General features: G+C 40.0%; 1 protein-coding gene across 11 annotated transcripts in view; it reads right to left on the bottom strand.

Annotated features, from left to right (window-relative positions):
- Positions 1 to 27,115, bottom strand: part of RABGAP1L (RAB GTPase activating protein 1 like) — a 755,410-nt gene that overhangs the window by 85,720 nt on the left and 642,575 nt on the right. The window contains exons 1-2 of one of the 11 annotated variants that reach the window (XM_042925094.1): positions 20,459 to 21,487; positions 18,524 to 19,275 (exon numbers count right to left, since the gene is read on the bottom strand). The exons of 9 other annotated variants lie outside the window; for them this stretch is intronic. In XM_042925094.1, coding sequence (XP_042781028.1) covers positions 18,524 to 18,634 — 111 coding nt within the window. In that variant the 5' untranslated portion in view covers positions 18,635 to 19,275; positions 20,459 to 21,487. Of the gene's footprint in view, positions 1 to 18,523; positions 19,276 to 20,458; positions 21,488 to 27,115 lie in introns of those variants that run through there. One more of the 11 variants, XM_042925086.1, reaches the window with a different exon arrangement.

Genomic DNA, 27,115 nt, shown 5'->3' with positions numbered 1-27,115 from the left:
CTCTCTCTTACCCTCCTCTCTGCACTCTGTGCCCTTACAACACTGGGAAGGCTGGTCACTGAAAACACTTAATGCTGGTGTTACAATCTGGAGTGCTAAGTTACACCTTGGCTTTTCAAATCTTCTTCCAGGAGTTCAGGTCAATGACAAATTAGACTACAAATTTACAAGTGACATTAATACTTTAGATGGAAGATATATTTCCTGTCTCTTTAATAAGAGGGAAGCTGAGCAGCCTACACCCAAGAGTGAAAGCAATTTGCACCTTTCAGGCAGGAGCAATAAAAACGATCATTTTACATGAAGGAATCAAATTAATGTGATTGTTAGGTTGGCAGGCATCGCAGGGCTTTTGGGCTTCTAACCAAGGGTCATATTGTAACTATTAAGAGATATTAGGCTGACTCCAGCATTTATCAAGTACTGTAAGGTTTTAATATTACCTTGGATACACTGAATCTCAAATCATCAAAACTGTTACAATCTATCACCTCGGAATACTTCAACGGATAGATCAGTAAATCCACCTGGGATCTTCCTTCCCTCCCCTTTAAAATTCTTAGGATGTAATTAAGGAAGGAAAAAAGTGATTTCAAGGTACCTTAATGCACCTGTGAAGCAGCAGGATGAATGTGTTCAAACACAGCATTAGCAACCTGGAGATTATTTACCCAAGAACAGCCTGAAAATGATCTGCTTACAAACTGTTCCAACAGGCCCTGCAAGTGGAAGACTGGGCAGTTAGGATCATTCCACACAAAGACTTCTGAGTATGAACAGAAGAGTCCAGCTTTCTGAAACTTACCATCCTTCTACATACTTTGTATGGCTGATAATTAAGATCCTGATGAGAGAGGTATCTGCCAGTAAAGTGTCACAAAGAAGAAAAGCAGCACAGGTAATTAGTATCTCTCCAAAAGGTTTGTAGCAAGGTCTTTAAAGGAAACACAGCGGTTATGTCTCTAAGAAGACACCCGTATGGGGACTCCTGGATGGCTCAGTGAGTTAAGCGACCGACTCTTGATTTCGGTTCAGGTCACGATCTCACAGTCCATGAGATCAAGTCCCGCATTGGGCTCCAAACTGACAGCACGGACAGGACACCCAGATATTTAAGAGAAGGCCATCACTGTATAACCCTACACTGACAATTATGCTGTGATTTGTGGAGGAATATGCAGCAGTTTTTCTTTTTTCCTCGAAGAAATTACAAGAATCTTTTAGCAAGTAGCTGTCTTTGGAAACCACTTTGTATTTTCTTAACCTAATACATATACTGATTTTCTTTTATTGTTTTAAGAACAACAGGAATTATTTGGATAGGGAAAATCTCAGAGTGATAAAGTTGTAATTTCTGCTTTATTTTTTTAAATGTTTATTTATTTTGATGGGGGCACCTGGGTGGCTCAGTCGGTTGTGTCCGACTTTGCTTAAGGTCATGATCTCGCTGCTCATGGGTTCGAGCCCCACAATGGGCTCTGTGCTGACAGCTCTGAGCCTGGAGTCTGCTTTGGATTCTGTGTCTCCTTCTCTCTCTCCCCATCTCCCACTCATGCTCTGTCCCTCTGTTTATTTATTTTTGAGAGAGAGAGGGGGGCAGAGAAAGAATTCCAAAGGGGTTGTGCATTTGCAGAGCTCGATCTCACGAACCACGAGATCATGACCTGGGCCAAAATCAAGAGTTGTACGTTTAACCGACTGAGCCCCCCATGTCCCCCTATTTTATTTGTTTTAGTTTTTATTTATATGCATTTCCTAAATTTTGTATGTCAACATATTATTTTAGTTATTAATGAGGAAAAAATCTTTAAGTTGCAAAAAGATCTTTAGGGACTAGACCTATTTGGCAACCTTCACTTTAAATAAATAGCTAGAAACATCTATTCTTTCTGTAACATGTATTAATCAACTTCATTACATTATGTACCTACTCAAAACCTTTCCCTATAGAATTAAAAATATCAGTGCCTGACTGGCTCAGTCAGTTGAGCATCTGATCTTGATTTTGGCTCAGGTATGACCCCAGGGTTTGTGGGATTGAGTCCCAAGTCTGGCTCTGTGTTGGTAGAGACTGCTTGGGATCCTCTATTCTCTCTCTCCCTGCCTCCCTCCCTCCCACCCAGTCTCTCTCTCTCTCTCTCTCTCTCCGTTCCTCCCCCCCTCCCCTACTAAAAAGAAATAAAATAAAATAAAATAAAAGTATCAGTTCCTTAGCATTACACTAAAACCATTCATGACCAACTCCCACTATCTTACCACTTCCTGGCCTTCCTCCCATATTCTAGCTAGATGGAAAAAGGTAAAATTCCCAGATACCTCTCTTGCTCCTGTATCCCTCTGAAAATACTATTCCTTCTATATGGAACATATTTCCTCTCCACCTGACCACCTGAAAAATTGCTGTTTTTTCTTTAGAATTCTACCCCAAAATTTCCAATTAAAAAAAAATTTTTTTAAGTGTTTATTCATTTTTGAGAGAGACAGAGACAGAATGCGAGTGGGTTGGGACAGACAGAGAGGGAGACACAGAATCTGAAACAGGCTCCAGGCTCTGAGCTGTCAGCACAGAGCCTGACGCAGGGCTCGAACTCACGAGCTGCGAGATCATGACCTTAGCTGAAGTCGGATGCTCAACCGACTGAGCCACCCAGGTGTCCCAAAATTTCCAATTTTAAATGGGCACAGTTTAAAAAAAATTTTTTTTAACATTTATTTATTTTTGAGATAGAGAGAGACAGAGCATGAATGGGGGAGGGTCAGAGAGAGGGAGACACAGAATCTGAAACAGGCTCCGGGCTCTGAGCTGTCAGCACAGGGGCCCGATGCGGGGCTCGAACTCACAGACCGCGAGATCGTGACCTGAGCCGAAGTCGGCGCTCAACCGACTGAGCCACCCAGGCGCCCCTAAATGGGCACAGTTTTAAACATTGTTGGTGGGGAAAACAATATATCCTTCAAAGAGAGCAATTAGGGTCTAACTATCAAAATTAAAAATGCACTACCCTTCCACCCAGCAATTTCACTCCTAGGAATTTAACCTACAGATATATTCACACATTTGTAAAATGATGGTATACAAGATTATTCACTCGCCACAGTTTGTAGCAGCAAAATATTGGAAACAACGTTATATATGCAAATATTGGGAGTTGGTTAAACATATGGAAATCCACATAGTAAAGCAGTATGCAGCTGTCAAATGAGCGAGGAGTCCTTGATGTACTGACAAAAACAACAACAACAAAAATCTCTAACACACACTGTTAAATGAGAAGAGCACAGAATGGGATACCAAAAGTTCTATAAAAAGAGAGGGGAAGAATATATACAAATTTGCTTATATGTGCATAAAATATTTCTGAAAGGAGATCTCTAAAACATTAGTGACATCACAGGACAACAGGAATGTGTAGTAAACTTCATTAGAAGCCATTTTATATTTGTCGAAATTTTGAGACCACGTGAAAGTACTACTTATTCAAAAGGTAAAATTATAAAAGCTTAAAAACCAAAATGCTAACAAAAAAAAATTTGTTGGGGTGCCTGGGTGGCTCAGTCGGTTAAGGCCTGACTCTTGATTTCAGTTCAAGTCATGATCTCACAGTTTATGAATTCGAGCCCTGTGCTGGGCTCTGAATTGATGGTGTGGAGCCTGCTTCGGATTCTCTCTCTCTCTGCCCTCTCTCTCCCTGTCTCTAAAAATAAATAAATAAACTTAAAAAAAAAAAGTGACCACATCTTTACGAAAGTATCTCTACTTCTCACATTCTCCCGATCATTCCTTTATTCTCTCGTTAGAACCTTTCTATGTGTCAGGTGCTGTGGTAGAGAAGGAAAATGAACCTCACTGTACAACTCAAAAAGCGGACAGGATATCTCATTTCAGTGAGGGTGTAGGGTGTGACAGATACACGAAGAAGAGGAAGGCATCTTAGCTCTAACAGCACTCTCATCCTTGGTTCATGGCAAGTGTTTACTTGGCTGTCTAGACTGGCATCGCTCTGAAGATGTGTCAGAGGTTAGCACAGTGCTATGCACACAGGAGATATGCATGTTACACGAACCACTGAGAACAGAAACAAGCACTGCATTTCTTAACAATTAAGAACTAACATGTAAGTATTTAACTAGACTCGACCCTGATTCCACAACCAATTCTATCAGTAGTTACTACAAAAGTGGCTCGGTTGGTTAGGCATCTGACTTCAGCTCAGCTCATGATCTCAGGGTTCATGGGTTCCAGCCCCACATCAGGCTCTGTGCTGACAGTGTGGACCCTGGAGTCTGCTTCAGATTCTGTGTCACCCTCTCTCTCCGCCTCTCCCCTGCTTGTGCTCTCTCCCTCTCTCAAGAATAAGTAAGTAAACATTAAAAAAAAAACAAAACAGAATTTAGTGTAAAGGTCTAAGGACAAAAAAATTCTTTTAAATAACTCTCCCTATGTGTACAGATATTTATGAATACAGTCAACTGTCACAAACATCACCCTCTGTAGACCAATGATTGTACCTATGCGGTGCTTCATGTCCCCCCAGTGCTATCAATTCAATACATACACAGAAAACAATGCACCAGGCACCAGGCACCAGGCACCAGGCACCAGGCTGGGCTGGGGACACAGTGGTTAACAGAAACATACACAGCCCTGCTCTCATGGATGCTATGAGTTAGTGAGAGATTAATCAAATAATCACAAAAGTTTCACGTGTATTCTTCTACCTTCGAGAAGGAGAAGACAGAATGCAAGCCATGGCCAAGATTTCTCATAGCCAGCCATAAGGAAAGTTACTAAAACCTGTGTGTCTCAGGTAATGCAGGTTAAACGCTATATTAGGGGATTGTGGTGAGAATTCAGCGTCCTTGAGCTCTGACAGAGAACATATCTTTATTTTCCTAAACACCTGAAATTATCAGCTATAGATATTACAGATATTTTCATTCACATTAGTTATTGCGTCTACCTCAAAACATTATTTACATTTATCACTATTTTGGAGTTATGACAGTTATTCTCCTTGCTACCCTATCTTGTTATTTAATGTATCAATAAAGAAACACATAGTACTCTATCGTAAATCAGATTTTGGGGAGTTGACGGTGGGCAAAATGTGTATAGGTAGTCAAAAGGTACAAACTTCCAGGTATAAAGTTACGTCTAGGGGATGAAATATGTGGTATGGTGAGTATAATTCATAAAACTCTATTGCAATGGAATGGGTAAAATAGGCAAAGGGGACTCAAAGGTACAAACTTACAGTTATAAAATAAATAGGGCACTGATGGTAGCTAGATTAATTGTGGTAATCACCTTGCAATGTGTATACATGTTAAATCACTATGTTGTACACTTGAAATTAATATAATGTTGTAGTATGTCAATTACATGTCAATAAAAAATAATACTCTATTGTGTATTTGAAAGCTGCTGAGAGTAGATCTTGAAAGTTCTCATCACAGGGCCAGGGATGCCTGAAGCACCACAGGGTAGATGAAACAGCATAGACAAGATGTTTCCTGAGGGCGTGCCAGGCCCTGTAAGGACCCTGTATGGACAGCTCCAGGCTCCTTGATGAACTTGGAAGCCAATGAGAAGGCAGTTCATGCAGACTTTTTAAATGATTTTGTACATCTCTTTGATGATGATGATATCCAGTGAGATACTATCCAGTGGTATGTGCGGTCAAGCCTTTGTTACATAGTGGTATGGTGGACCTCCTCAAAGGACAATTTCAAATCGTTCTAAAGAACTTGTGGACATTACCTGAAATTAGGAGATGCTTAAGAAAGAGAAAGATGGTTTTAACTATCTACATGAGGCCTGTTAATCTCTGAATGTGACCAACTTTCGACCTTCAATTTAAAAAAAGCGATGTCTTAACAGACAGAATGGGAGAAGATATTTGCAAATGATATATCAGATAAAGGGTTAGTATCCAAAATCTATAAAGAACTTAGCAAATTCAACACCCAAAAAACAAATAATCCACTGAACAAATGGGCAAAAGACATGAACAGCCACTTTTCCAAAGAAGACATCCAGATGGCTAACATACACATAAAAAAGATGCTCCAGGGGCGCCTGGGTGGCGCAGTCGGTTAAGCGTCCGACTTCAGCCAGGTCATGATCTCGCGGTCCGTGAGTTCGAGCCCCGCGTCAGGCTCTGGGCTGATGGCTCGGAGCCTGGAGCCTGTTTCCGATTCTGTGTCTCCCTCTCTCTCTGCCCCTCCCCCGTTCATGCTCTGTCTCTCTCTGTCCCAAAAATAAATAAAAAACGTTGAAAAAAAAAAAAAAAAAAAGATGCTCCACATCACTCATCACCAGGGAAATGTAAATCAAAACCACAATGAGATACCACCTTACACTAATCAGAATGGCTCAAATTAACAACTTGGGCAACAACAGATGTTGGCGAGGATGCTGAGAAAGGGGAAACCTTTTGCACCGTTGGTGGGAATGCAAACTGGTACAGCCACTCTGGAAAACAGTAGGGAGGTCCCACAAAAAATTAAAAATAGAACTATCCTGCAACCCAGCAATTGCACTACTAGGTATTTATCCAAGGGATACAGGTATGCTGTTTCGAAGGGGCACATGCACCCCAATTTATAGTAGCACTATTGACAATAGCCAAAGTATGGAAAGAGCCCAAATGTCCATCAACTGGTGAATTCATGTAGTATATATATTACTCAGGGCCCAAAAAGAATGAAATCTTACCATCTGCAACAATGTGGATGGAAGTAAAGTGTATTATGTTAAGCAAAATAAGTCAGTCAGAAAAAGACACATATCAGATGATTTCATTCACATGCAGAATTAAAGAAACAAAACAGATGAACATAGGGGAAAGGAAGCAAAAATAAAATAAAAACAGAGAGGGAGACAAACCATAAGAGACTCTTAAATACAGAGAACAAACTGAGAGTTGCTGGTGGGGTGTTGGGTGGCGGGGGGATGGGCTAAATGGGTGATGGGCATTAAGGATGGCAGTTGTTGGGATGAGCACTCGGTATTACACATAAGTGATGAATCACTAAATTCTATTCCTGAAATTATTATTACACTGTATGTTAACTAACTTGGATTTAAATTTTTAAAAATGGCAATATCTTAAAAAAAAAGTTCTCATCACAAGGAAAAAAATTGTAATATGTTTGGTGCTGAATGTTACCTAGACTTATTGTGATCATTTTGCAATATATACAGATGTCAAATCATATCATTATGTTGTACATCTGAAACTAATACGTTATATGACAATTATATCTCAACTTTTTTTAAATGTGATTTTTCTCTATTTTGATAACTATATTTCAATACAATTAGTTTCCTTTGTAATTTTATTTTATTTTATGCCCTTAAAAACAGTTTTCTGATAAGGGATCCATGGACTTAAACTGCCAAAAGAGTCTGTGACCCCAAAATTGTTAAAAATCCTTGGGCTATAAAGATGGCTCAGGTTGGAATAACAACGTTGGCATACCATAGCATGTCACTGGAGAAGAGATTTCAGGTCTTAATTACCTTTGAGAGAGATGGGTAAGAAGAGTGCCACTTCAAAGTTCCAAGTAAAATGGAAAAGCAATAGAGTGGTAAGTATGAATTTACATTCAGGTTTCATTGTATTTCTGAGTAAATGTTATTTTCTGATGACAAATTGGGAGATGTATGGTTTGTGTGAATATAAATGATGTATGTTATTGAGAAACACGGTGTTTATATATTTTAGATAGCTAACCCAACTATGATGAACACATGAAGGGTCAGTTATTACATATGTGGTAGATGGCTGTTTGGCAAATAGTCACTTCCCCATCCTCCAGCCTCCATGATGGTATATACTTTCTGCCCCACCATGTTGGAAGTGACCTCCTGATTTGTTTCAGCCAATGGAACATGGATATAAATCAGTGTGCTGGCTCTGAATTGAGGCCTTTAAGAGGCATCTGATGTTTCCACTGACCCTTCTGGGAATTTCTAAACTCTGTCAAGAGAAGGACATGCTCCAGATTGCCTATTGATTCCAAAAATAACGAGAGGTATGGAACAGGTCTAACCAAACCTGGGTCCAGAAACTAAGTAAACTCGGCTATATCCGCTGTGCTCGGCCAAGATCAACCACACCCTAGCCATCTAAAGACTCCCAAAGGAAATAGAAATGCTTACTGGGATGTGCAACAGGATTCATAGCTGCTTGTTGTGTTTGTTGTGCATGATGTGTGCTCTTGAAAATTTTTGCCTGATTAACTAATGCTCTCTGTTCCCTTCATAAAGAAATTGTATACACTGGGCATGCTTAACTCTTGTGGTGAGTAGACCACAGCTGAGTTTATGTTTAAAAAAGAGTTAGGGGGCCTGGGTGGCTTAGTTGGTTAAGCTTCTGACTGTGGCTCAGATCATGATCTCACGGTTCGTCGGTTTGAGCCCTGTGTCAAGCTGTGTGCTGACAGCTCAGAGCCTAGCACCTGCTTCGGATTCTGTGTCTCCCTCTCTCTCTGCCCCTCCCCAGCTTGTTCCTTCTCTCTCTCTCTCTCTCAAAAGTGAATAAACATTAAAAAAATTTTTTTAAAGAGTTAATTGCAGGGCACCCGGGTGGCTCATGGTTCATGAGATGGGAGCTGCTCGTGGGGCTCTGTGCTGACAGTGCGGAGCCTGTTTGAGCTTCTTTCCCTCAATCTCCGCCTCTCCCCTGCTCACTCGTACACATGCTCTCTCAAAATAAACTTAAAAAAAAAAAAAGATGTAAAAAGTTGTAAAACAAAACAAAAACAAAACCTCTACAAAGTTTGCATTAGATTGCTTCATAAGTTTTTAAATTTGTTGTTCTCTTAAGAAAACAAACTAGAGGGGCGCCTGGGTGGCTCAGTCGGTTGAGCAGCCAACTTCGGCTCAGGTCATGATCTCACGGTCCGTGAGTTCAAGCCCCGCGTCGGGCTCTGTGCTGACAGCTCGGAGCCTGGAGCCTGTTTTGGATTCTGTGTCTCCCTCTCTCTGACCCTCCCCCGTTCATGCTCTCTCTCTGTCTCAAAAATAAATAAATGTTAAAAAAAAATTAAAAAAAAAAAAAAAGAAAAGAAAAGAAAACAAACTAGAGGGGCACCTGGGTGGCTCAGTTGGTTAAGCATCTGATTTTGGCTCAGGTCATGATCTCACAGCTCGTGAGTTTGAGTTCCGCGTCGGGCTTTGTGTCTCCTTCTGCCCCTCCCCTACTCATGTTCTGTCTTTCTCTGTCTCTCAAAAATGAGTAAATGTTAAAAAAAATTTTTTTTAATCTAAAAAAAGAAAACTAATTAGCATTATGTATTTCAGAATTCCTATTCTAAGAAAGGGCATTAAGTTTCCTGTACTAAAATGGATTATGAATATATACTGATGTTTTAAGTTAAAATAAATGTTTAGGTTAGTATGTACTGTTTTTTTATGCTTCATCCCCTGAGCCAACTTCTTCTATGAACTGACTACAGTCCTGACTGTGTCAGATTTAAGAGGGCTTCTTCAGTATTTCAGCCTGCCAGGAATCCTATTGTGGGCAGTATAATAATCAGGGCTCCGGTGTTAGTGTTGCTTTGTTTTGTTGCAAATCCTGTTTGTAAGCCAGCTTGTAGTCCTGGCATTGAGTCTGAATGCTACAATTTCATATTGAGTTTGAGCACAGTGGTAAGTTTTTGATATAATATTGGCTTCTCCAATAATTTAATCATCATTTTAAATTCCTGTTAAACAAGATGTAAAATCTGATTTGTTAGATTTTTAAAATACAAGGACATCAAATAAGGAATAAAACCTGAGCTCTTCCTTCTGACTTAGAAGTCCTACATCATAGCCCGGTTCCCAACTTCTTCCCCAACCACATTTCTTACCACTGTCTGCCCCTGGCCTCTGGTGCTCTTTCCACACTGTGATCCCACATTGACCTTCCTGTTTAGCTAATATATCAAACTCTACCAATTTGGGCCTTTTTTCAGAGCTTTTCTCTGCCTGAGATACTCTTTCCTAATTTTCCCAAGGATGCCATTCATATCTCAAATGAACCACTGAAGCCCTCATTGACTACCCAAAATAAAGCCTCCAATGAATCCCTTTTGACAGTATCACTTCATTTTAAGTCTGTGCATAATACTGATCATAACTGATAAGTGATATCATTAGCTAATATTTCTTTCTGACTTCTCCCCAAAATAGTATAAGATTCACAACGGATATGTCTTTTGTGTTCACACCTCGCTCGCAGGGCTTAAAAATATAGCATAGCACACAGTAGCAGATCAATGAATATTTTTGATTGATTATTATATTGAATACAAACATGAATGCTAAAAACAAACAAAAAACCTAGAGTAAGACTTTTCAACCACTGTGGACAAGTTAGGACTTACAAGACAGAGAGAAAAAATTTAATGTATTATGTTTTATGTCTTTTTTTTTAAATTTTTTTATGTTTATTATTTATTTTTGAGAGAGAGAGAGTGAGTGTGTGTGTGAGCAGGCGAGGGGCAGAGTGAGAGGGAGACACAGAATCGGAAGCAGGCTCCAGGCTCTGAGCCATCAGCACAGAGCCCGATGCAGGGCTCGAACCCACGAGCTGTGAGATCATGACCTGAGCCGAAGTCGGACGCTCAACTGACTGAGCCGCCCAGGCGCCCCTATGTCTGTTTCTATAACAGACTTCTATAACTGTTTCTATAACATCTTCCAAAAAATTGTTTTGAATTGACTTACAAATCAACATCACCCCCAGGCCAGTATAGAAAGATTATTTTTCAACATCTAAAACAGGATTAAATGCAGAAAAGTTCTAATTATTGTTACAGAAGCTGGTTCAATTTCATATTTATTACCCAAACAACCTAAATAGGGATGCCTGGGTGGTTCAGTTGGTTAAGCGTCTGATTTCAGCTATAGTCATGATCTCATGGTTCAGGAGTTCAAGCCCCGCATTGGGCTCTCTCCTGTCAGCACTGAGCCCACTTTGGATTTCCTGTCCCCCTCTCCCTCAACCCCTCCCCTGCTTGCACAATCTCTCAAAAATAAAAATAAACACTAATTTTTGGACGATGAATTTAGTTATAAAGTCTACTAAAAGTTAATCTCCTATTTCAAGTTTTTTTAAAAAGAAATCTGTTTGGGGGTGCCTGGGAGGCTCAGTCAGTTAAGCATCTGACTTCGGCTCAGGCCATGGTTCGTGGGTTCAAGCCCCACATCGGGCTCTGTGTTGACAGCTCAGAGCCTGGAGCCTGCTTTGGAGTCTATGTCTCTCTCTCTGCTCTCCCCCTGTTCGTGCTCTGTCTCTGTCTCTGACAAATAAATAAACATTGAAAAAAAAATTTTTTTAAGAGAAATCAGTTTGGAATAATACCAACTAACGTACATATGCCTCTTACTATGTGATAGCTATTCCCAAGTGCTTTACTTGCATGAACTGATTTAATCCTATAATTTAACAGATGAGAAAAATGAAGCTCAGAGAGGTCGCGTAATCTGCCAGAAGTCAGTGAGCTAGTTGGCGGTGAGGTGGGATTTGACCCAGTCAGTTTGGCTCCCGAGTCTGCACCCACAGGCTCTACTCTATTTTGTGTCACCTCACCCAACACTACTCAGGCAGACTGTCTCTGAGGAATCTGGACTTGTGATTTAGGGGTAGCAACTTAACTCTCTGCATATGACAGAACTGTAAATCTGGATGCTGAATGGCAGCCATATTTCTTGGGAATGAAGAAGCAGAAAGCGGGTAGAGAGAGAGATAAATAAAGGAGAGGCCAAGAGAGAAGTTAATTAGATGGCAAGAGACAGGGAGCGTGCTTGCCAGCGGGGGTCCGGTGCCAGCTCAGCTGCCTGGCCGCACCTCTGTTGCTTGTGTTTAAAGGGACACACTCTGGTGTCTGCATGAGAAGTTCCCTTTCCTGTTGAAGACAGCTCAAGATTTTACTACTTGCAACTGTAAGAACCTTAACTAGTATCAGAACTGATAACCAAATGAGGGAAAATTTGGCTCCTGCTACTGAACTGAAATTGATGAAATACCGCCAAAACGTGCACATGCTAAATAACAATGGAGAACAGAAAACGTTCAGATACTAACATTGTTTTAAGAATATGGAGGAATTAATTGGCTTTATGTTTTGCTCCAGTCAAGATTTGAAATGTATATGCAGTGAAGATTTAGAAGCAATATTGATTTCATTGTTTTACCCATCTCTGGCACATGGAACTGCTCTGAAATTTTTTTTTTTCTAATTTGGCACGCCAGATTAAATTGGTGTGCCAACCCAGTAAAGAGAAAGTGATTTCAGAATGCCTACCCTCATCTCCCATTTATAGATCAGATAAACCGTAGCTCCCTGAAGGAGCTCCCTTCCTTTGCTGGCACAGTGCTGCTATTTTGGTATCTGCCAGTTAAGAACATATATCTAGTGGTAACAGAGCGCAGACATGTGTTAGCCTGGGTAAGTGGTTTGTGTTAATGGACAGTTCTACCACTGAACACCAAGCCTCTTACGGTGACATGTGACCTCGAATTTCTAGAAGTGGAACATGGTGAAGCCAGGCCGCCCTTTCTCCATTACATTCTTGATATCAAACTTGCCCATTCAAGTCAACACAACAACAAAAATTCCAGTTCTAGAAGGTGAGGAGCTTATAGTAATTTTCAACTTACCTCCATAATTTACTCTTCTCAAATAGATCAGCTGCTTCTTCCTAAGTAGTATTACTGTATGTATCTATTGCAAGAACCAACCAACATGTGTGGACTAATTTCTTTATCACACTGCCATTGTCTAAGACTAGACACTTGTCAGCTTTTTACCTGCACTGTTGTAATGCCCTTTAAAATTTTTTTCCACAGGCAGCATGGCCCCTGTCAGTCCATTACCACCAGATTATTGTGCAATACCGGATACATCTACTCAGCAGATGGTTTGGCTCATATAAATCCCTCCTGTTGATTCTACGTTGCCTTCCCACCACCCTAAGGCTCACACCTAAGATCCTTTGTACCGTCTTCAAGGCAGAAGGCTTCAAGATTCCTGTAGGACTGATATCCTGATAGTGATTCCCTAATTAAACAATTCACCAGGGTAACCCAAAGAATCCACCTTATCCTGTCCACCCACCTCCTCATTCCACATTGCTATGGCGCCTTATCTATTCAGCCCACTCCTTCCTTCAAGCCTTCCCCAGTTTGAACAGCCCTTTCCTTGTTAGAAGGGAGACAATCAGTAAGGGCATTCACTGGGCTAAATACGTACAAATGCTCATTTAATGCTTACACTAATCCAATGAAGTGGTACTACTATGTCCCTCATTTTTCAGATGAAGAAACTGAAGTTTAGAGAATTTAGGTAATTTATGAATAAGTAGCAGATCTAAAACTTCAATTGGACACTGTGTAACTTAAAAAGCCCCCAAAGCAGTTAACCCTTGAGCCTTTGCACAAGCCGTTCCCCCTGCTCAGAAAGGTCCTACCCTCTTCCACCAGTTGGCAAGCACCTGGTCAGCTTTCAAAGCCTGACTTAAGTGCCCCCAGTCCCTTTTGAAGGCTTCTTCCACACTGCTCAATCAGTGGTGGTTATTCTCTACATTGTTCTACCCTATAATAGCCAAGTTGTCACTCCCATAAATATTTATTTTGTTTCTCTCATTTACTTGACTGTGAGGTCTTTGGAGGAAGGGAGACTCTATTTATACCAGCTCATTGCAATAACCCAAAAATGTTGGTTAACACTACATACTGCCCTAACATACGTCAGAAGGCAATATTCCTTTGGTAATCCCTGTATAGATTAAAAAGTTAAAATAATTCAGAATATAAATTAACACTTAACCTGAAAGTCAAGCTTGACAGAAACTATGCATTGGTTATTAGGCTTGTTCACTGTTTAAATTATATGTTTTGAATTCAAAGACATATTCAAATCTTCCTTTGGAATGTATAATAAATGTAACAGGTGTGCTCTTTTTCCCTTATTTACGCCAGGCAGCTACAGAGATAACTGGAAATGGTGGAGGCAGTAAAGAGGAATGCTGGCCATTCCTCTCTGGCACAGAAGGCCCTGACTGAGGACAACTTCAGAGACTGCCTCCCTCATATGTTTATTATTCCTGGTGTGAGCACCACTCTGGAATTTAAAGATATATATGTTGGAGGGAGAAGGGGGGGAAGGTACAACTTTGTCTCAAAATGCAAGCCAGTTAATTTCAGCCAATGAACAACTAAAGAAAAAATAATCTTTTAGATTTAAAGGAAGGCTGGAATACTATGTTCAATGAGGCACCTTTCTAAATGTTTCAGGAGCCATTTTGATTATCCTGGATTTTCACCTTACACACCAATTTATTTTTGCTGTAATTTAAAAGTTCTTAGGTTTTTCTAGTGGAGACTCTAAGCTTTTGTTTAGTTTATCTTCGTAAATACAACACTGGCCTAGGTAATTTTTTTTAAAGTAACGTCTACACCCAACATGGGGCTCGAACTCATAACCCCAACCAAGGTCAAGAGTCAGCTGCTCTACCAAGTGAGCCAGTCAGAGGCCCAGGTCATTTCTTATTGTGGGGGGTGGGGTGGGGAGGCAGAGAGAGAGAAGAGGGAATGAGAGGGAGAAAGGGAGGAGGAGAGAGATGGAATATAAATGAAAGAAAGGAATCTGGGGGACAAGAGGAGTTATGCTTGGCTTCCTTATCCTTTTTTCTTACCTGTGATTGTCTAAAAGGAGCTGTATAAAGGGATTTGTGATTTGCTTGCATTATTGATTATTTAAAAAAATTTTTTTTAACATTCATTTATTTTCGAGAGACAGAGTGGGAGCAGGGGAGGGGAAGAGAGGGCGACACAGAATCGGAATGGAAGCAGGCTCCAGGCTCTGAGCTGTCAGCACAGAGCCCAATGTGGGGCTCAAACCCACGAACCATGAGATCATGACCTGAGCCGAAGTCGGATGCTTAGCTGACTGAGCCACCCAGGCACCCCTGCATTATGGTTCATTTTTAAAGGATCAATAGGCTATAACCATGTTTTTCTAAGTGTAGCTTGAAACATTTCTGAAATCAATTTAGTGGTACATAACTAGCCGCAAACAAATAAAATAGGAAAAAAACTGAATACATCACATGTAGTAACAGTTAAGTATTGTTTAGTCAAGTTTTCTTTTAGTCTTGTATGCATAATAGCTTGTATTTTTTACCACAAGTCTCCACCAAAAATGCCAGAAAGCCACAGGGCTACTTATAAACAAGAAATGATTCAGTGTCCACACCAAAACCACCATGCTTAATGGTTTTTTTTCTTTCTTTATTTTTCTTTTTTTTTTTTTAACCATTTGAGGAATCAAGCTAGCTTCCATTATGAAACAAAGTCCAATTACAGAAAAACATTTAATTAATCCTGTACTAAGAAAGCTTCTAAATATCTTTTGTAATAGTCAACCTACACCCAAAAGATTTTATATGGTAGCAAGAACGTAATTTGCTTCATAGTGCAGTAATAAATCAGATTGAGAAGTAATTTATTTTATACTGTAGAAAATCTGAGTATTTATCCCTTTCATACAATTTAAACGGTTCATCTCGGACAAAGCAAAGAATGGAATACAGAATCAAAAGTAAGTGGTAAATATTTCACCTTAGCACAATTTTAATATGACTTTTCCACATGAACCAAAACCAAATATCACTTTCAAAAGATGGTACCAGTCAATTCTTTTAAAATTTCAATGCTGATAAAGAAAACTAAATATCTCCAGAAAGTTGTATAATTAAGTTCAACACCCCAACATCAATATTATTTAAAAGTTGAATACAGAGCAGTATTTTGTGCCTTTATCATACCTCTGAGGCTTTCCACGTTAGTAACCAAATTTCATACCAAATATGCTCCAGGATTAGGAGGAGAAATGTGCGTTGGGGGAGCTGAAGTTGCATCAAGGCATAACCTATGTCAATATATTGAATATTCATCTGATCTACAAATGGAAGAGTGTTTCCCAGTGAGCACATAAATATTAATTAGCTCATTTTCTCTCTGTGTCTCCTGCACATGTGCATATGACCACATGCACAACACACACAGCACGATGTCCTACACTCACTGAGTGTAAGATGCTCCCTAGGACTCAGTCACTGCCTCTCTCCTCAGCCTTTGTCCTCTAGATTGTGCCACTTTACATCTCTGTTTTTGATTCTTCTTTTTTTTTAAGGCTGCACAGACACCTTAAGAGGATCTTAACAGGATGATCAAAAAGAAATGAAATGAATTCGGAATTCTTTGGATAAGTCTTCATGGTGAAATATTGTGAAATTAATGGCTAAAATGAAGTTAAGAGCTTATCCATAACCACTGACAGACTCTCTCCTGACTTGATAAAATATTGTGGTTAACCAAGGGTTGGCAATAATATCCACATAACATATATAATTATAAAATAGAAGTTAAGGGATGCCTGGGTGGCTCAGTCAGTTAAGTGTCCAACTTCGGCTCAGGTCGTGATCTCATGGTTGGTGGGTCTGAGCCCCGCGTCAGGCTCTGTGCTGACAGCTGAGAGCCTGGAGCCTGCTTTGGATTCTGTGTCTCCTTCTCTCTCTGCCCCTCCCCCAGCTTACACTCTATCTCTCAAAAGCGAATAAATGTAAAAAAAAATTTTTTTAAACATAAGACAAGAATGCAAAAGGCTAGATGTTTCTGTATCAATGAACACTTATATAAGTATATTATGTAGAATTTGTTTGGCTTTGCTATTTTTTTGGTCCAGCTGACTTTAAGTTTGTTTATTTATTTGAGAGAGAGAGAGAGAGAGCGAGAGAGCAAGCACACCCGAGTGAGGAAGGAGGAGAGAGAGAGGGAGAGAGAGAATCCCAAGCAGGCTCCATGCTGACAGCACAGAGTCCAACGCAGGGTTCAATCCCACGGAGCTGTGAGATCATGACCTGAGCTGAAAGCAAGAGTTGGACACGCTTTACTGGCTGAGCCACCCAGGCACCCCAGGCCAGCTGACTTTTAAACTGCATCTACCGGGGTCCCTGGCTGGCTCAGGAGGAAGAGTGTGCAACTCTTCATCTCATGGTCATGAGTTTGAGCCCCATGTTGGGTGTAGAGATCACCTAAATAAATAAAATTTAAAAAAAGGAAAAATAAAAACATCCACTGCATCTATAAAACATCTACTGGGGCGCCTGGCTGGCTCAGTCAGTACAGCATGCAACTTCTTGATCTCAAAGTTGTGAGCTCAAGACCCACGGGGGGGGCATGGGGCCGACTTTAAAAAAAATTCTACAAAAGTGGAGAGAGTATAATGAATCCCTATTACTCCTCTCTCAGTTTCAACAGTTACCAACACAGTTCTGTAAGTTCATATAACTTCATCCACATCACCAACCCCTCTACTGAATCATAAATATTTTTGAACCTTTGCAGATACTTCATCTATAATTATCTTAATACGTATCTCAAAGTTACCATTTTTAACATAGTTGTACTATCATTATCGCATAAAATGAATAATCCTCTTAATATCATTAAATATTTAATTGGTGGTCAATTATAGATTTTTTTTATAGTTTGTTCAAATCAGCATCTGAACAATGGCAGTAGACTACATCTAATTAATGTAACCCTTAAGTCTTTTAAAATCTACCTTTGAGAGTCCCCTTTATGTTTTCATTGCAATTTCATTGTTTGAAAAAATTGCCATCGTGTGTTTAAGGTTCCTGTGCCTTAAAATAGAGAATCAGGGTTTCATACTAACAAGATAATGGTTACGATATAGTCTTTCGTCCTGTTGTCTGTGATGAGTACTATCAAATATAATGAATAAGAGGTTACTATGGCAAGAATTAGGCAAGTTAGTATAAAAGGTATGCTTCACTACTGTCTTAAACTCGAGAGCCATGATATGACATCTACATAGAAGAAACAACAAACATTTGCAAGAACTTCATTTTCCTATTATGCGAGGACATGTGCACCAAGACGCTTGGAGAATTGTTTTAAAAATTTACCAATATTAAATCCAAACTAAAATTATACTAGAAGCTATTTTCATAATAGTTCTTCATAATAATGTAAACATTTTGAAAGTTATCTGGCTTTTAGATCACTTAACTTTGTGTTGATGTTATAGCCCACACGTAAAATTGTTCTACTTCAAAGACTGAATCATATGTGTGTAAATGCAGGTGACCTTCACCTACATCTGTCATCACAGACACGCATACAAGGCAAACGCATGAGGCGGGGTGATATTTGGTACTATAAAACTCTTCTCACCCTCACCATATATGAAAGCATTAACTTAGGTTAGGTGAGGTTAGGTTAGGTATGACTCCTAAGTCACTTTCAACGCACTACTAACATATAGTGTTTGGTGATGTAAATAAATCATTAAAAACCTGTAGACCTGTCTGTAGCCTGAACTCAAAGCCAACAGCAATACTTCTATTCTAATTCCCAGGAAGTGATGCCTGAGTTGCTCCAGGAGTACATGTTAGAAAAGAGGAAAACAGCTCCAGAGCCACGTGCAAGGGACCACCTACCATCGATCTGGGCTTGCTGATGGCCACGAGACTAGTGAGGAAGTCTTCGTCGTGCAGCTGGCTGAAAACATGGGCGTCATAGGCTACCATAATGGAGATCTCTTCCATCATCTTGCCAGCTGGCCTTTCCACAGCGGCAGCTGCTACCCCAGCTCCAGACCAGACTATCCAGGGAAAAATCCTACTGCAGCTCAATGCCAATGCCCACACCCACCTGAGTCTGAAGGGGTGGAGTATCAAAAATCCACGAGGAAAAAAAGAAATATGAAAAAAAAAACCAGCTGCTATCACAGGCTTCTTTGGCAGCTCACCCCCTGTAGAAAACTAAGGGAGGTCCTCTTATCTGTGGAGGAAGTAAATGCTATAAACACCTTCTGTGTTCTTAACACAGCAGCTGGAAAGTTCACTTTTGGGAAATCTTCTTTAAACTTCAAAAAGAGAAATGAAAAGTTTTCTAACTGGAAATATCCTATTGCAAAAACAATAAAACAAAAGGACCCCCAAACTGATTTATGCTACGTCCTTGGTAATTAGAAACTTTTAAAGTTTATCTTCTTACTTCAGTATCATTTATATCAAGAGTCTTCTTCTTGGAGGAGAAGTGGATTTTCTTATGGCTTATTTTTTCACATTCACAGAAAATAAACAGACGGCAACCTTTAGTTTTTCAGAATTCATAGAATTCTTGGTGCAGTTAAAAATTATCTCCTGAAGTATGAAAAAAAGAGAGTCTTTTCCCCCTCTGATTATTTCTGTTAAAAAAAAAAAAAAAAGAAGCACCTAAATATAAAAATGAAATGGACTGCAGTATCAGTTGAAAATCATTTCCCCTTCTCCCACTAAAAAACACGCAAATATTTTAAATAGAATTCCTGATTTGGGGAACTTTGTTTTCTGTTGTTATTCACAAAGCAACACAAAGGTCTCATTTCTAAAAACGTATTGTTTTTCTCCCATAGATAAAAGTTCTCCTGTTTTATTTTTAAACTTAGAGGCTGTTGTTGTTTTTTTTTAATTACCCTGTTAGCAGATAGTGGTGAACTGGTGGTGGCTTAGCTACCAGAAGTGTTTTCCAGTTGGAGACAGTAAATATGAACCTCCATATGCCCTGATGAAAAATCCCAAAGCTGCCCAAAATCATCATTACAAGGTTCCCTACATTACCAGGAAGTACAGCGTAGGCTGATTCCATGGAAAAAGTAGTAAGCAAATAAAAAGGGGGGGGGGGGGGAGATAAAGCTCCTCCAAAAGTTGTTTTGCCAAAATGTCTAATTAAGCTATTATCTACTCTGCTATTTATAGATGATGACATTGCAATACCAGGAGAAATACTGTTTGCTAAAAATCAATTTGGCAATGTTTGTCTCTAATCAAACAGAGCTACTGGTTGGAATTTTTAGTCCTAATTTAGCATTGTTATGTTGTTGAATTGTTTGCTTTTCCGAAGACACACAAAACGTGGGATGAGATTCATGGTGTCTATTTTCCCTTATTTTCCTGAAGTATCTTCACCTAGATTAATATGATTACTTAAATAGCATCTTGTTCCATTTAAATATGATTAGGAGACTTTTGCAATTGCTATAGCATTCTAGATTAAATACACTCACACTTGCACGCGCGCGTGCACACACAGGCAGAAGGGGAAAAACACCTTATTGCTAGGAAACAGAAGTCTAAGAAGCTTATTTTAATAGAAAACGCAAGACTTTCAATAAATCTCCAAGATTAAAACAGCTTCAAACTGTGCTTGACCCTTGTTGGAGCCGGTAAAGCATTTTTACTTCATTTTTTTCCTCCAATGCAGCTTTGTCTTTCAAGCTCTGTTTATGTTAAAAAGTTTCCCGGCACATTTACCTTAACGCTGACTAACCAGGTAAAAATTAAATGATAATCAAGAGACCAGGTTTTATAAGGCATCCGGGCAGTTCATACCTTTTAAATTCCTTTTTATCTTTTCAGAAGTGCTGTAAAAGTCACTGTGAACCTCTTCGTGCATTCACTAGCACCAGAAGGTTTCAGATTTATCTTGCAGCACCGTTTTCTAGATGTGAAAGGAATTCCTCTTGCTTTCCTATTTTTCTGTGCTACAGTGACTCAGTGCTTCCACACTGATACCTGGATAAGGTGCACTGACAAAGACACCTGTTGTGGAAGGTAAAGAAACTACTTCCCATCATGCCTTACTCCCTGCTGGCAACCGCCCAGGGCCAAACGAGCATTATAACCGCTTTCGAGCAGTGCCTATGCACCCCGGGAGAGCAATTCAGTGTAACAATAGGTAATCTTCTAGGTTAAGAACACTCCTAACTGGAGGAAAAAAAAAAAAAAAAGACCAGAAAAACAATACCAAATAGTTAGGTGCTGTATATTAAACTCATAAAACATTTAAGGGATCAGGGCTGTAAAAGTACAAAAACAATTTCAGAAACATAATCAAAGGCTGTAAAGATAGTTTTAAAACTACATAAACAGAAGCTAACGACTTTAAATAATTCAGTCCTTTTAGAATTCCACACAGATTCTCAGGTAAAGAGGTATTTTTTAAAGCTTCAAATTTATTACCTTCAAAAGACTGTTCTAATTACCCACAGTCACTGGAATTATTAACATTTCATTTCCAAATCTAAAAGGTCCTCTATCAAAGCCACAATGCATGCATTTTCTAGAGCAAGGGTTCCCTAGGTTAGACTAGCACCCTTCATTTTTTTTCACCCTTAAAACTGTCCTCCATACCTGACTTTTGGAATCCAAGCAGGGAAAATACCAACGTTTCTTTCCTCTCACAACTGATTGTGTATGTGTGGTCCCAACACAAAGCATACTTTTTGAAAACTGATGATTTAAAAACCTGTCTTAGAACTGGCTTCTCTTCCTAAGACATTTTCTCTTGGGATACTCCAGCCTCAAAATTTCAGGGACCATGTTACAGTCATGTTTACAGTCCTTTACTCCCTTGCAAGACGTCTTTCGTACTCTCTTGCCTCTTGCCCCACCCCCCCCCCCCCTCGCATCCCCCCAGGGCAACCCCGTGAATTGATTCCACGGATCTCCCAGGGTAGTCTGCGCGTGAGCTCCTGCAATCCTCTACTTCGCACCGCGCAGCTCCCCTGAGAAAAGGCGTGGGGCAGGGGGGGGATTACCTGAGATCAAGGGGTGTAGCACCATTCGCTGCTACAATTTACCAGGACGGGGTTGCATACCCAGCCGGCGGCAGAAAACGCGGCGTTAGCGGTAACCAATAGATAGTCGCCAGTTCAAGCAGGAACTAGCTAGCTGCCTGTCCCAGGGTAAGTCCTTCAACCTCCCTAGGTTTCCATTTCCTCATGGTCATGTAAATTGAGAGGGATGGACTAGATCAGAGGTTTGTGCGCTCAGAAACAGTCCAAAGCTAAGTATCCAATTTCCCTCCACTAAATAGGCTTATTTGGGGATTTGAAGGTGGAAATACCTTTTTCATCTCTATCAGAATAAAAAACAAAAGGTAACATTAAGCCCAGATGTTAAGGAAGTCCCCCTGGGGTTGCTATTATATGTCCCAACAAATGCAGTCTACTTTGTACCCTACTTTGGATTTTCTACATCAAGCCTTTTGCCTATGAAGAGTATTCGATGACAGCTGTTTTACTTTTTATTAATTATTCCTTACAGTCTTTCAGTTTACAGACCAAACTGGCTACAAAGTAATTTTCAAAAGCCTCTCCAGATCTCATTAAAATAAGAAAATGTTAATGAATAAAATATCTTTAGTGATTTTTAAGTGCCATTTTAGATTTTAGATAGAAAGATTTTACTCTGGTAGCTGATTTTGTTCTACAGCCATTCTTCTAGGATTATTACTTTTCAGCAAACACATACCTGGATCACACTGAATGACTAGGAGTTTAATAAACCACTCCTGGCCTTCAGAGAACATCTGTTCTCATGTGTCAAATTTAGGTACAGCCAAAACAAAAATCAAGAAAAGCCTGAATAAGATGCGAACTTTTTTTTTTTTTAATTTGTGTTCTCCCCCAATGCGGCAAAGCAAAGTATCTTTACAATGGCAGTCATGTTCAAGCCCAAGGCAAATACACTAAGAACCGATAGCACATCATTAAAAAATTATCTCATCTCACAAGAGTGGCTATAAAGACCCTTTTCCCATGAGTCGGGTTCTACTTGTAGAACATTCTCATCACAACGGCCCTAAAATCAGGGTAGGATGGAGAGAAGGAGAAAAGCCCATAGCAGAAATATGGTCTAGAGGGCAGAAGGGTCTTCTGTGCCTCCCACGTGCACAGGTGGAGCCCCGTAGAGTCTCCTCCCTCCCCAGTGGTGCCTGTGTAATCACTCCTGAACATCTTCACAGATGTTCCTGAATCTTGACATAACCATTCCTGAAGTGTGCAGGACTCCATTTTAAGAGATGTTCACAAAATGTTCATGCCATTGACACAAACAACTATAAGAAAGACAAAACTCTACAAGCACCTTCTTAATCACGGAAAACCAAATTTCCAAGTAGGTTTCACACTTCAGAGTGCACATCACAAAACCCAAGTCCTCTAAGTGGGGGAACAAGAGATAAAATGAGAATGAGAAGCCATAGGAGTGTGAGTAGTAGAAAGCTTTCCAGAATATTTTGTATTTCAGAAGAGTCCAGTAACACATATGGAGTTTTTACAAAGGGAAAAAGAACAAAACGTAAAAGATTAAAAAAGCAAAAGCTTAGCACTCTTTACAAATCATGCAAAGGTAAACAAAGAAAACCATTATTCTTGTGTCAAATTCCAGCCGTTCAGCTCATTATCTTTTCTATCTTTCATAGCAATTGCTAGGCAAATTCAAAACCCCAGAAAACACAGATTCTTAAGAAAGAGAAAATCCCCAGAGTTAAAGAAAGAAAAAAAAAAAACAAAAAAAAAACAGTGGGGCATAAATACTTGCCTAACGGCTATCCTGGGTATCTTACTTCCTCATTCAGATCTCACTACAAAGAATATGGGGGTGAGGTAGAGTTCACAACAATCAGCTTTTTACCTCACTTGTAACTCTAAAATCCACAGCCAACTGTTAAAAACAAGACAACAGGCCCCAAATGGAGCCACTTATGCGAAGCCTCATGTCACCCAACAGAGACTTCATTACCGTTTTGGCTCTCTCAGAAATGGAATCTCTAGTCACTCAGAAATCACCAGATCAGCACTAGTTGGGTAATCCGCCTGATAGACCCCTTTGAAATAATCAATCTGCTTTTTTGCCTAGTGGAACTTCTTTGTTCCTGCTCCCTTCTGCCTATGAAAGTCTTTTCTTTGGTACAAACTCCTCAGAGCTCCTTTCTATCTGCTAGATTGGATGCTGTTCGGATCATAAATCACTGGAAAAAGCCAATAAGATCTTTAACATTTACTCAGTTGAATTCTGTTTTTTAACACAACACATTCACTTAAGCCTTACCTAACCAAAAATAAGGGCTTCCAGTGTTGAGGATGGTTACAGACACATCTAAAAATTTGAGGAATGGTTCATCTTGCCTCGTTTTGAGAATACACAACTCAATTGTAACTACAGAAATTTTACCTTATTTTTAAAGCAAATAACTTTTAAAATTAAAAAAAGTCATAAATTTTTGAAAAGTTTTACTAACAACCAAATCAAATCATCCCACAAGGCTAATGTGTTCGATTCTCTTTTTTTTTTTTTTTAATGAAGACCAGAGTCTAGTTTTAGGGAACAGCAATAAAATGTGAACTAGTTTTCATTCAGATGTTTATTTGTCTCAGGTTCTTCCTGCAGGTTGGTTGAGTCCAGCCTGGATAAGTCCCTTTCCAAGGGGCCCTCGGGTCCCTGCAGTAGATCATATACACAGCTTGCAGAGGTGGACTTGGCTTAAATCCTACAATTAAAACTTGATTAATCTGCAATGAAGCAAAGAAGGGTGGGGGAGGGAGGAGAGAGAGAGGCAAACCAAGAAACAGACTCTGAACTATAGAGAACAAACGGATGGCTCCCAGGGGGGAGGTGGGTGGGGGATGGGTGAAATACGTGATGGGGATCCAGGAGCGCGCTTGTGGTGATGAGCACCAGGTGACGTATGGGAGGGTCGAATCACCATGTTGTACACCAGAAACTAATATTACACTGTATGTTAAATGGAATTTAAAAACTAAAACAAAACAACCTTGACGAATTTGATGCTACATGAATTATATCACAATTTTTTTCAAAAACCAACAGAAAAAAAAGTGGGGGCGCCTGAGTAGCTCAGTCAGCTGAGTGTCCGACTCTTGATTAAAGCTCAGGTCATGATCTCGTGGTCGTGAGATCGAGCCCCACGTCAGGCTCCGCACTGAGTGTGCAGCCTGCTTAAGATCCTCTCTCCCTCACTCTCTGCTCCACCTGCACACACCCCCCCACTCGTGTGTGTACGTGAGTGCAAGCACGTGTGTGCATTCTCTAAAACAAGTAAACAAAAAAATCCAAGAGCATTTACTAAATGCCTGTAATGTTCATGGGGGGACTTACTAAACTTTTAATATAGTATCATATAATCTAGTTATAAATAATGACTAATACCCTAAAAACTTTTAATGATAATAATAGCAACTCATATTTGGTAAGCATTCACCATGTCCTAGACAGAGAATCTCATTCAATCTTCACAGCAAGTCGATGAGCTAGGCACTGTAATTATCTCTGCTTCTCCACTAAGTGTGGAGAAGCTTAGTGATTGGACTCAATTCTCACAATCAGAAATGGAGCTGATAAGGGGCGCCTGGGTGGCTCAGTCGGTTAAGCGGCCGACTTCGGCTCAGGTCACGATCACGCGGTCCGTGGGTTCGAGCCCCGCGTCGGGCTCTGTGCTGACAGCTCAGAGCCTGGAGCCTGTTTCAGATTCTGTGTCTCCCTCTCTCTCTGCCCCTCCCCTGTTCATGCTCTGTCTCTCTCTGTCTCAAAAATAAATAAACGTTAAAAAAAAAAAAAAAAGAAATGGAGCTGATAAGATTCAACAACAAGTGTGCCTGGCTCCAAAGTGCAGGCCCTTCATCACTAAAGGACAATAAGGGAAGGAGCAAACATAAACGGAGTATCAGCCATGTGCCAGACACTAGTGCTTTTCAGACACTCACATGTCCTCCTTCCCCACCCCAGAAGACAATGCGCTGTTTGTCAAGTGATGCGATTGTAAGTGACTTTAGGATCGGAATAGTATAAAGTCTCTCTGCATTCAGGAAAGCCTGCATGGAAGACATGGATTGAATCTGGATAGGCGAAGTGAAATCATTTTTTACAGGGAAAATAAAATAAACTTGGCCACACTGGCGAACTGAAGACATCGGTTGGGTATGGTAGGAGATAAGGCTTCAAAGGCAGATTTGAATTGGCCTGCAGCGGGTTTCAAATATCGGGTCAACAAATTTGGAAAATATGGTGTGTAGGCCAAGGGCGGTCACTGAAGACTACAAAGTTTCTGCCTTTCCAGCCTCCATTTTTGTCATTAGAGGAAGGACCTATAATAGTTAACAGGAGGACTTCAGAGTTCAGAATAACCTGGGGTAATTAATATAGGACTCTGCCACACACTAGCTCTGTGACCATAAGCAAATTCCATAAGCTGTCTCACCCCTGGTTTTCTCATCCACAAAATGAGAAAATAATAATAGTGCTATAATTATGAGGAATAATAAGATAATGCATGTAAAAGCCCTTCGTAAGCTGCCTGGCTCTAGAAAGCGTTTGATTAATGTTCATTGCTGTTATTATCAATATTAAAAATGATGTCTGGAGGGGCAAGATTATTTGCTAAACACCAAAGAGAAGATGGAATTGTAACTCTTAGAATTGGGGGGGGGGGAGGGTATCCTCAGTATCCAAGAACACAAATGTCTCCATTTCCTATTTCCTTATCCAATTAATTAAAATCCAAGAGAAAGAAACGCTGTCCAAGAGAAAGAGACGCTGTCACACAACTCCAATCCTCTACCAGTTTTCCCTAAGCAATTAAATCTTTCTACGTGTTGCTTTATTTGGGAGCAATTTGGTAATTTACATGTGTCCTTCTGTCAGAAATAATTGAGACAGGTTAGAGGACACAAAAGGTTGATAATGTGTGTGTGTGTGTGTGTGTGGAGTCTCCTGCAGTTTAGCTGCCTCTCCAGTTTCCTGACGACAATGCAGACAGAGTTTAATCAATTACCTCTTATTAAATTAAGCAATTGTGACAAGAACAGGGAACAAAGAGAGCATTTGTTGTCTACTGATATTCATCTGTTGTAACCTGATCAACAAAACACTGTTACTAGGGGCTAGCGTGGAAATACACAATCCTTCTTTATAATTGTATTATAACAAGATTTTCCATGGTTCATCGGTATCTTAGAGTCAAAAGAAATATCCTATATAATTGTTTAGAGTAACAGCTTATCTGGAAGCTTAGACTTGACCAAAAAAACTGTTAATCCATTTCATCTCAACGATATCAACTGAGTATGGATAGGGGTAAAAGGGGAAGGAGGAGAGAAGTAACGCATATTTAATATCTACTATGCTTGAATGGGCCTTTAACTATATACTCTCTTGTAGTTTTTTACAACAATACTATGAAGCTGG

The sequence above is a fragment of the Panthera leo genome, chromosome F3 (genome assembly GCF_018350215.1).
Source record: "Panthera leo isolate Ple1 chromosome F3, P.leo_Ple1_pat1.1, whole genome shotgun sequence".
NCBI lineage: Eukaryota > Metazoa > Chordata > Mammalia > Carnivora > Felidae > Panthera > Panthera leo.
The sequence above is the reverse complement of the archived record's forward strand: the minus strand, read 5'-3'. Positions and strand labels throughout refer to the sequence as shown.